Raw genomic sequence first — 12,196 nt, 5'->3', positions numbered from 1 at the left:
GCAGCGCTAAGGATGTCCGACTGCAGTTTAGGCCTGCTCCCCACTGGCAAGTGGACATCCCCCGAGGGCTGCCGGGCTGCCAGAGGGATGTCTGATTGCCATCTTAGGCCCAATCCCCCGGGGAGCGGGCCTAAGCCAGCAGGTGGTCATCCCCTGAGGGGTCCCAGACTGCGAGAGGGCACAGGCTGGGCTGAGTGACCCCCCCTCCCCACCGAGTGCACAAATATTTGTGCACCGGGCCTCTAGTATACCTTATAAAAGAAATTAGCTCATGCAATTATGGAGGCTGAGAATTCCCAAGATCCATAGCCACCAAGTTGGAGACTCAGGAGAGCTGATGGCATAAATTTCATTTGAAAGTTAGCAGGCTTGTGATCTAGAAGAGTTGATATTTCAGTTTGAGTCTGAAGGCCAGGAAAGACCAATGTCCCAGCTCATGCAGACAGGCAGGAGGAGTTCCTTCTTACTCAGCCTTTTTGTTCTATTCAGGTCTTCAACTCTTTGCATGAGGCCCATGCACATTCGAGAAGGCAACCTGCATTTCTCAGTCTACAGATTCAATGTTGATCTCATGCAGAAACATCCTCACAGAATAATGTTTGGCCAGATGTCTAGGCATCCTATGGCCCAGTTAAGCTGACACATAAAATTAATCATCACTACTGGTATAACAAAAATCATGACACACTTAATCAGAGGAATCACCTTGATTGACAGTCAAAACAGAACACAATAGCAGAAGGGAAGTTCCTCCCGCTCCTATCCCCCAAAATTAGGATGCTGAAACAAAAAAGGAAAATAGATGTTGGATGACAAAACCATAAATAACCCCTATAATGTCTTTGGCCTTGCCATCAAAAGAGACTAGAATGACTCCAAAGCTTCACTAATACTGTAGAAAATCACGTAAAATTGGTCAAAAATATGTTGCATTCAAAGATATTGATATTAGGCAAGTCTAACAGTACCATTACTATGGAATGAGTGAGACATTCTTGAATCACTTTCAACCTCAGCTCCTGATCCTGTATTACTCACCTTTAATTATGTAAACAATTTCTTTAAAACTATATTTTTATTGATATCAGAGAGAAAGGGAGAGGGAGAGAGAAATAGAAACATCAGTGATGAGAATCATGGATTGGTTGCCTCCTGCACACACCCCCACTGGAGATTGACCCCGCAACCTGGGCATGTGCTCAGACCGGGAAAAAGTTATACTAAATTGAAGGAAATAGAGAAGGTAAATCAAACCACTTTCAGTAAAACCTGGGTATTTATTTGAGGTGATCATGTATAAAAGCTTTGATTTGTTGGCCAAAGAAAAAGAAAATAATTGTGGTATGATACATCATTGTTTCCCAATAATTCTTGCCTTTGTTTATCAGAATATTATGTATTCTTGCTTCCTTGATGGCAGGCTTGGCCTTATGACTTGCTCTGGCCATGAGATGTGAATGTAAGTGATGTGGGTCATGTCTAGGCAGAAGCCTTTAGAGTTAGCTCCTGAGTCACCATGTTCTGTTTTCCTTTGCCATGATCAGTGGTAACACAAACAGAGGCTGCTCCATCAGCTGGGTTGCTAGAGTGAATAGCACGTGGAACAAAGCTACAGCTGAGGGAGAAAAACCTTTGTTTCCATAAGCCACTGAAATTTAGGGGATTATTTGATACTACTGCACAATCCAGCCTCTCCTAACTAATGCTGTATGGTGACTAAGCAAAACTATAGTAAGGTGGTTAAACAGACCCTAAAGATTCTAAACCACATTCTTAAAGGCTTGTTCTACATATATAACATAGAGTGGAGGTAATGGTAATGTAATTATGACTAAGACTGAGGCTAGCATTGTATTGATGCAAAAAGTCATGCAATGATTTTTCCCCTCCAAGTTTTCCTAAAACTGATTGTCAACTGTATTACTTAACAGCAGAAAAATATGCTGAAATAGTGCCAAAATCATAAAGGAGCTGCATATATAAAAATTCAGCAACAGGAAGTTACATCAAGCCAGAAGTGATTTTATGTGAAAGAAGTTATAATTGAAATAAGAAATTATGATTTCTAAAAGTGAGGCTGATGTTTGGGTGGAAGCTGTGAAGTCCTGAGACAAAAAATAAGTGGTTATAAAAATTCCATTAGAAATTGGAAAAACGGTTAAAAATACCCTCTAGACAGAAGGTAACATCTGAAGCAATTATAATAAATTGTGTTTGTAATTAGGTGTAAAATCTAATTGTAATTACACTCTAGATTCTAAAAGAATGTACTAAACACATGTAATTAATACACTCGAGGCCAATAAAAATAGAGATAACTATTTCAAGGGGCATTATAAAGGATGAATTACTGATTGTGGGCAATTTTATGTGCCATGTTCTGAAGTAGGGATGTAAAAAAGCAAATATTAACTTCATTATGAAATAATGAAAATGTACAATATAATATGTATCCAACTGAACAATAAATCTAGAGATCAATATCTAGAGATAAATGTTAGCAAATAAAGTTCCTGTTAAATGATGTATCATAAAGGAGAAATAATTGTTAGGGCGCATAATGCTCATAAGTTACTTAATAGTTCCTTTGTGAAGTGTATTCAATTAATGAGGTTTTCAATCCAGTGAAAATAAATGACACCCATCACTGTATTTGTGTTACTTTGCATTTGATGAATTTTCCTTTATGTTTATATCTTGGCCTACTATATAGCTTAGAAACCCAATAGGCATTTTTCCATACCGTGGCAATGAAGTCCAAGTTTTCCCCCCTAAATAATAGGCTACAACATGTGAAACTTACCAAAGTCTAGTAAGGAAAGAATCAAGATTTAATTTATGACTATTTTCCTTCAAAGCTGGGTTAACTATCATATCCCAGATGGAAAATTGAGATTTATAGCTGTGTGATCTAGAACAGAGTATAAAACATTTTAAAGTGTCTCCTTATCTATAAACCAGGGATGGTAATACCTATTTCATAGTTATTAGTGAGAATTAAATATGATACTTTTATAAAGCTCAATGAAGTCATGTTATCTTTGAAACATGCTCGATAGTTTCAAGATCTTGAGGTATCTCATGGTAATAATGCAGTAAAGAAAATCTTTTTGAGTTTTTCATTTTTTTTCTTTTGGTAGTTATATACTTGACCTCATTTATCCCTAATTTCAGACGGTCCTTCTTGTGGTTAACTGAGATGTTTTGAATGAGTATTGGGTCTGAGTTGAGTTAGCAAATGTGTTACAGGTATAACAGGGCTTACATCACATAGAATCAATGACATCTTGACCAGAAGTAATTAGGAGCAGATCTAAGAAGCATCTAGCCAAAGGAGAAGATCCAGAATATTTCCTTTTACTCAGCTAGGCTAATATTATTTTTGTTGTTGCTGTTGTTAATCCTCACTGAGGATATTTTTTCCACTGATTTTTAGACAGAGTGGGAGGGAAGGAGGAAGAGGGGGAGAGAGAGGGAAGCAGGGAGGGAGAAACATTTATGTGAGAGAGACATCAATTGGTTGTCTTCCATAGGCACCCCAATTGAGGCTGGGGATTGAACCTGCAATCCAGGCACATGCCCTAAACCAGGAATTTAACTCATGGCCCTCTGGTGCTCAGGGCCCATGCTCTAACCATTTAGCATACTGGTCAGGGCCTAAAAATACATTTTTGCTGTAAGTTGTAGACTTGCCTTAATTAGTCTAAATAAATGCTAGATTACACCCTGATAGAGATGCAAATAAACTATTGTATTCAATTTAATGGCCAAATCAGCCTATATAGTAACTTTTGAAAACCTACAAGGGCCCTGGCTGGTAGCTCAATTGGTTGGATCGTTGTCCCATACACCAAAAGGTTTTGGGCTCAACTCCCAGTCAGGGTACAACCTAGGTTTCAGGTTTAGTCCCTGGGTGTGCATGGAAGGCACCCATCGATGTTCCTCTCTCTCTAAAAATCACTAAACATATCCTTGGGTGGGGTGAAAAAAAAAAAAGAAAACCTACAAGGAACTATATGTATAGGATTAAACAACTATTACTCTATTCAAGAATTTTGAATTATATAGTCTATTTCTAACCATTTTCATCCCTCCCCCCCCACCCCCCACCCCCAATATCTCTAGTATCTCAAAGTACTTTATGGGAAACAATAGCTTGAGAAAAATGTCATATTTTAGTTGTGATATAACAATTCATTACCATTTAAAAAACAGGCTTTGTATGTGTAAAGTAGAATTAGTATTTGTTTTCCCCTATTCTCACAAAAATCCAAGTTATATATACTTTGGAAATAATTCATTAGCAAACACACTGAATTGTTAATATTGGTTATTAAGGAACTGGTAGGGTGGGGTGGGGTTTAGGGCAGCCTTCAATTACCATTTGTACTTTTGCAATTCTTCAATTTCTTACAATGAGCATAGAGCTTGTTAAAAAAAAATGTTAAAAGTAGAAAAGAGTGGGGGCCCTAGATGTGTAGCTCAGTTGGTTAAAGGGTTATCCTGCTATGCCAAGGTTTCAGGTTCAATCCCTGGTTGGGGCACATACAAGAAGAAACCAATGAATGCATAAATAAATGGAGCAACTAACTGATGTTTCTCTCTCTCCCCCCTCAAATCAATATATAAAAACTTTAAAAAGGATAAAGCACTGAGTACAGCTTTATGAACACATATTATTCAACTAGAAAGTGATTTGTTTAGTAAAAATCATAGATATAAAACAATGTGATTAACATTTCCAAGTGTAAATTAAAAAGAAAGGTTTTGCCCTGGCCGGTTTGGCTCAGTGGATAGAGTGTCAGCCTGGGGACTGAAGGTCCTGGGTTTGATTCCGGTCAAGGGCCCTGGTTGTGAGCTCGATCCCCAGTGGGGGGTGTACAAGAGGCAGCCAATCAATGATTCTCTCTCAACATTGATGTTTCTCTCTCTGTCTCCCTTTGTCTCTAAAATCAATAAAAAATATATATCCTGCCCTGACCAGTTTGGCTCAGTGGCTAGAGCGTCGGCCTGTGGACTGAAGAGTCCCAGGTTCGATTCCGGTCAAGGGCATGTGCCTTGGTTGCAGGCACATCCCCAGGAGGGGGTGTGTAGGATGCAGCTGATAGATGTTTCTCTCTCATGGATGTTTCTAACTCTCTATCCCTCTCCCTTCCTCTCTGTAAAAAATCAATTAAAAAAATATATATCCTATATAATAAAGCGGTAATATGCAAATTGACCATCATGCCCTCGCATGAGATGGCCACCCCCATGTGGTCACAAGATAGCCGCGCCCATGTCGTCACAAGATGGCTGCCCCATGTCGTCACAAGATGGTCACCACAAGATGGCCAGCAGGGGAGGGCAGTTGTGGGTGACCAGGCCGGCAGGGGAGGACAGTTGGGGGCGACCGGGCCAGCAGGGGAGGGCAGTTAGGGGTGACCGGGTCGGCAGGGGAGGGCAGTTGGGGGTGATCAGGCCAGCAGGGGAGGACAGTTGGGGGCAATCGGGCCAGCAGGAGAGCAGTTAGGTGTCGATCAGACTGGCAGGGGAGTGGTTAGGGGGTGATCAGACTGGCAGACAGGAGCGGTTAGGGGCAATCAGGCAGGCAAGCAATTGGGAGCCAGCAGTCCCGGATTGTAAGTGGGATCCCAGATTGGAGAGGGTGCAGGCTGGGCTGAGGGACACCCTCCCCGCGCCCCCAGTGCACGAATGTCGTGCACCGGGCCTCTAGTATATTCTTTTAAAAAAAGGAAGGCTTTGCCTTCGCTGGTTTGACTCAGTGGATAGAGTGTCAACCTGTGGACTGAACAGTCCTAGATTCAATTCCAGACATGCCCAGATAGTGGGCTCAATCTCCAGTAGGGGGCATGCAGGAGGTAGCCGATCAATGATTATCTCTCATTGATGTTGCAATCTCTCCCTCTCCCTTCCTCTCTGAAATCAATAAAAAGTATATATGTATTATTTTAAAAAAGGCTAAAATCTCATTAGGTCCTCAGAGTATACCCGTTTACTTTAGTAATTTTATGTGAAAATGCTCTACCTAAAAAAATTATTTACCTGTATGTAGGTCTTTAATTTTTCTGAATGTTTCATAATTTTCTTAGTGGGTATTGTACACATCTTTCAGTGAATTTTGTTTATTTTATTGTAAATGGTAGCATTAAAAAGTTTCCCTTTCCAATTGTTGCCAGTAAACAGGAAAACAATGTAATTCTGTATATTATTTTGTATCCAGAGGCCTTTGAAAATTCACTTAATTCTAGCACTTTGTGACTTCTTTTAGACTTCTACATACACTATTATGACATTTGCAAATATGTCAGTTTTATTTCTATGCAGTGACTTACCATACTCATAGACTGGAAAACAAAACTGTAAAGATGTCAATTCCCCCCAGATTGATCTACAGATTGAATGCAATCCCAATTATAAGCCTAGAAGTCTTTTTCTTTCTTTGGTAGAAATTATGATGTTTTGAAAACTTATATAGGAATGTAAAATGCAAGAATAGTCAAGTCAATCTGGAAGAAATATGAAGTTAGAGAACTTAACACTACAGATATAAAATCTTATAAAGCTACAGTAATTAAAACAGTGTGATACTGGCAAGGATAAAGAAATAGATTGGTCACCTGATTTATGATTCAGGATGAATTGTCTTTTTGATAGATACTGCAGGATCAATTGGATATACACATGGAGAAAAACAAACAAACCAAAAAACCTTTAACCTCTACATCACACATACATACAAATGAATTCCATATGGATTGTAGATCTAAATGTGCAAGTTTAAACAATAACGTTTCCAGAAACTAACACAGAATCATTTTCATGACCCTGCAGAATAGAAAGATTTCTAAACAGGACACAAACTGGCCGGGCAGCTCAACTGGTGAGACCATTGTCCCAATATGCCAAGGTTATGTGTTTGATCCCAGGTTGGAGCACATACAAGAAGCAACCAATGAATGTATAACAAACATGGAACAACACATTGATGTTTTTCTCTCTCTCTCTCTAAAAATTAATAAAAAATACATTTTACTTTAGTACATTAGGTGAATGGTTCTAAGAGGATGGTTAAGGACACTGTCAAGAAAATGAAGAGTCTGAGATTTAACTGTACTTGCAAACAGAAGTTAGCCTGCCAACATTTCATGGATCCTGGCAAAAGACATGAGACTCCTGGATCACAGCCAAACAACTTTACACTAACAGTACAAGCAGCATGAGCTTCATGTTCTTGTCAGTTCCCCTTGCCCCACAAGTCCCATGGGAGCAGTGCAAAGTGGCTCAGGTGGGTGCCTGAACATACCGTGGGTTTACATCACAGCTGAGGAACCCCAAGTTTAGGGTACCTGAATCTTTTGTAAAGAATTCAAGCAAATCTGCCCAACTTTTGCAGATCTGGAGGGAACACTAATATACCGGACGGTACACATACCTGCCTTCCTCTCGAGGAGACACAATATCTTCCACGGTTGTTCACTATGAAGAACTCCTTGGAAAAGATTCTGGAAAAAAGGCTGCCAGAGCCTCTCTCTGCCCATACGATATGAGAAATGTAAGAGATACAGGTAAAATGGTTTCCCAATAGACCAGGGATGGGGAATGTCTGGCCCAAGAGCCGTAAAAGGCCCGCCAAGTCATTTGATCTGGCCCTGCCAAGGCATTAGGGTGAGTTAATTAAATGTTTGACCAAATACAGCATGCTAATTTTTCAGTTGATAATTTTGTATGGCCTGTGAATGATATTATAAATATCCATATGGCCCTTGGCAGAAATAAGGTTCCCTACCCCTGCAAAGACATTAGTCAACTTTTCATTTCAACTGTAGTCATTCTTCTTTTAGAACCCAAACAGGTTCTATCTTTTAAAAACTCACTTTAATCTAATTGTGGAATTGAACAAACATTTGTACATAGTCAGAAACTAATTTATAGCATGATTTCTTTTCATTTCAGACAGGAGAAATCACCATACAGTCATTATTAAAGGTATCCATCCATAAATTACTTTTATTTCTCATTAAATGAGCACAGAGTCATTAGCATATTAATAACAGATATGTTTATTATTACATATCCATCAGTGCGGCTTTCAATACCACTTGAAACATGCATATCATCCTAGAGACGAATCAGTTTTCCAGTGCTTATTTGATACACATTACTGCAAAGCCATTATAAATTACTGAGGAGGTATTTGGTTAAAAAAATAAACAATAAATCATACTGCCCATACAAATCTACTCTTGCTATTGCACAAGAGTTTATCAGTATTTATCTGGTAATTCCTATGTTAACTGGAAAACATCACAGATGTATTGCCATAATTTTCTTTTATATTGGTGCAACCTTCTACATGTTTTGCAGTTTTATAAAGTCATTCATTATTTTAGCAGGTAGTTTGATGCAAAGATTGTACTTAATTTATGAAAGTCCAACAAACCTCTAAATATTTAAAATTAAACCAAATATCAATGAAAAACTCACTGACACATAATTTTTTGAAAATATGTTTTGTGAAACTTCTATATTTAGACATGGCAGTAAAATAATTCTCTCAAATTAAGGCACTAAAAGCTCAATGCAACGCCCATTGAAGTGTTCTAAGAATAATTTACATTTCAAACAGTGCATACATTTCTTATATGTTTGTTAACTTAATGTCTTTATCACTTAAAACCACAAAGAAATACATTATACAATTACGGAAATGATGTACCCCACAAAATGTTTTTAAACTTGGTTCTTTTTTACAGTTAGTTCCTAAAGTCTCTAGTAGTAAAATAACTCAATATGGCTTGGCAAAAATGCATAGATTAAGTGTAATATTTTTTGCCTTCTCCCATTCACCAATCTACAAATTTGCTGAAACACATACAGTATTTTGTAAAGCAAAATGTAAGATACTTATTCTCCATTAAGTCCACCACGGCAATCAACAATAAGGCTTTTAGATTCTACAGTGAGGGCACTGAAGTCAAGTGAAGTCACTGCTTTCTTAAAATAGTTTTGTATAGTCTTGCAAGAGCACAAAAACTGAAGTCATTAAAAAAAATTGCAGTTGTCTCATTTTGAGATATTTTCTTTACTCCTTCCATGAGCTGATCTTGATAATGATGGCCATTCCACTTAAAAGTGAAAGTCCCTTCCTCTCACTCATCCGAGGAAACTGTGTTCTATCATGATTGACAGGCATTTTCTTAGAAATTCAAAAAGGCAGCACCTTTTAAATATATATATATATATATCTAGCTAAGCTTTTCACCAATTGTATTTGCATTACATAGTAATAATTAACCTAATCTACCTGTAGGCAAACCCGCAATAAAAAAAAAAACCCCACAAAAAACAAAAACAATACCCTTGGTGTGCTTTTGTGCCAAAGCATGGACAGAATAACAGCAATCTTAACCCTGAAGCCTGTGATATTGTGTCAAAGGAACAGCCTGTCTGTTCTGCATGGTTAAAGGAGCCTGGTTTATCAGGTAGCATCCCACACGATTCCACAAGGTGCTAGGTCACACGGTTAACTGTTGGTGGGGAAAAAAGAAAAACTATAATTTAAAAAATGTACTCAGTTGTAGGGAAAGGTAAATTACATTAGTTTTATATCTAATAACTAACACACAAAACTTGAAAAACAAGAAAACGGAAAAATACACTTAATATTATCTCCTTTTTGCTTATACTTTATTTCAAACATATATATTTCACACACATATATGCATATACTAGTATGTGTGTGTGTGTGTATATATATATGCATATATATATATACACACATATATATATATGCATACACACACACACACACACATTTTACAAAGCAATAAAAAGCAATTTTAAATAATTTTAGATCTAGCTTTTAGCCTATACAGGAGGTGATTGATATAGGATTCTACAGAGAGGCAAATCTGTGATAGGTCTCACTTTTAGAGTCAAATGCTCCTCTTAATATAGGGACTACATTCCAGCAAAAGTTGGCATTTGGTACAGGAGAAAAAGCATGGGCTTTAGAATTAGATGAAAATGGGTTCCAATCCAGACTATGCTACTAGTTAGCTGTGTGATCTTGTTCAAGTTATCTAATTCCTTTGAGTCTCATTTACTCATGTCAAAATGAGAACTTACTGAGAAGTTTATTTGTAACATCATAGTCACTGATAATACCAAATAATTTTTGATGAAAAAAACCCCACTATGTCAATATAGTTAAAAATAAAAAATGAGCAAAGTTTTATATAAATCTGTTTACATTATAAAAGGGATAAACCACAAGATTTTTAAAACATTATGGGCTATGGGTGGGAAGTAATCAACCAAGAACCTGTATGCATATATGCATGGCCCACGGCCACAGGTAATAGGGCAGTGAGGGCCTGGGGGATGGAGGGAGGGAGGGAGGGAGAGAGGGAGGCTGGGGGTGAGCTGGAGGGGGTCAATGGGGGAATAAAGGGGACATATGTAATACTTTCAACAATAAAGAATTATTAAAACAAAACAAAAACCATTATGGGCTAAATATGTACCATGTATACCAACCAATGACAAAATTTGACATGGAAGTAAATCAATATGATATATAGAAATATTCTAACAGGAATCAGTTAAACTAATTATAAAATCATTTCTAGTCATATATAAATACCTAGCTACATATGATACTCATCACTTTCACATTGTTAAAAAGGTAAGCATTTCAATCCTTACCTAGTTTTTCCAGATGTATTTTTGACCACTTTCCGGAAAGACTGATTTGCAGTGGATCTTGTAGAAAGTGTTCGAGGGGATGCACGAACAAAACCAGACGGTGGATTCTTAGGTATCTTTTTCACTAAATGAGTTACCCATTTCTTTTGTTCATCCTGAGAACATGCTAACAACAGCATATCTCTTGCTGATGTTACATCATAACTTACTATGATAAGAAAAAAAAGAGTAGAATTAAAGTCATATAAAATCTAAAAAAGCCTTATTAAATGCATAATTTTCTAAGTTCTTAAAATCTGAAAAGATTTACTATGTATGCTTAGTTAAGCTTGGACAGTATCCCTTTCTTCTTAATATAATTAAGGCTGAAATTTAAAAAGAAAACACTAGTTATAAACTAGTAAGAAAAACAAAGTAAAACCAGAAACACAATAAATGCATTAGTGAAACAAATAAATGTATATTTAGAACACAAGTCTCTTATCTTTTTTTTTTTAATATATTTTATTGATTTTTCACAGAGAGGAAGGGAGAGGGATAGAGAGTCAGAAACATCGATGAGAGAGAAACATCGATCAGCTGCCTCCTGCACACCCCCCACTGGAGAGGTGCCCGCAACCAAGGTACATGCCCTTGACCGGAATCGAACCTGGGACCCTTCAGTCCGCAGGCCGACGCTCTATCCACTGAGCCAAACCGGTTTTGGCACAAGTTTCTTATCTTAAAATACCTATATTCTGTATTATTTCCCTCTAGCTACCTCTGGTAAAATAGATATTTTGTCTATGATACAGCATACTGGTCCAGGCAGTGAAAACCAGATAAAAAGAAAACAAATCAGGCCTGGCTGCATGGCTCAGTGGTTGAGCGTCAACTTATAAACCAGGAGGTCACAGTCAGATTCCTGGTCAGGGCAAATGATATGCCTGGGTTTTGGGCTCGATCCCCAGTGTGGGGCGTGCAGGAGGCAGCTAATCAATGATTATCTCTCATCATTGATGTTTCTATCTCTCTCTCCCTCTCACTTCCTCTCTGAATCAATAAAAAAAAAAGAAAATACGTCAGAGGTAAAAATTCAAGGGGGGCGGGGGGGATATAGTGAAACTCACCTATAGCTCTTCTCTCCAATTTATAACTTTTTTTCTTTTTACAAATGGGTGATTCTCTTTTAAAGACATTATGTTCAAAGCCAAATCTATAACTGTAAAATGATTGCTGCATGTTACTCCACCAGTGTGAAAATGTTACTTCTTATAACCTTTTTTTCTTAAATGTGAGCATTCTGTATTTATTTGAAGGATCCAGACCAATGGAGGTAGAAACTGCCTTGCAACAAAGGTTCTTTTGACATATATTTCACAGCTTATACTCTTTTCAACTTGGTATAGAAAATGCTACACTTGAAAAAGTTACTGGGATGTAATTCTCTAATTTGTTTTATGTGTGTGTGTTTCTTGTTTTTTTTAAAAAATATATTTTTATTGAT

The 12,196-nt window shown here is 37.6% G+C and overlaps 1 protein-coding gene across 2 annotated transcripts in view; it reads right to left on the bottom strand.

The window, feature by feature from the left end:
- Positions 1 to 8,039: 8,039 nt before the first annotated feature.
- The window catches only part of ROCK1 (Rho-associated, coiled-coil containing protein kinase 1), a 134,882-nt gene continuing 130,725 nt past the window's right edge, over positions 8,040 to 12,196 (bottom strand). For both annotated transcript variants that reach the window (XM_005861605.2, XM_005861607.2), the window contains exons 32-33: positions 10,711 to 10,918; positions 8,040 to 9,530 (exon numbers count right to left, since the gene is read on the bottom strand). In XM_005861605.2, coding sequence (XP_005861667.1) covers positions 9,527 to 9,530; positions 10,711 to 10,918 — 212 coding nt within the window. In that variant the 3' untranslated portion in view covers positions 8,040 to 9,526. The remainder of the gene's footprint in view (positions 9,531 to 10,710; positions 10,919 to 12,196) is intronic.

Source organism: Myotis brandtii, unplaced genomic scaffold (assembly GCF_000412655.1).
Source record: "Myotis brandtii unplaced genomic scaffold, ASM41265v1 scaffold154, whole genome shotgun sequence".
Taxonomy (NCBI): Eukaryota; Metazoa; Chordata; class Mammalia; order Chiroptera; family Vespertilionidae; genus Myotis; species Myotis brandtii.
This window is presented reverse-complemented; position numbering and strand designations above follow the sequence as displayed.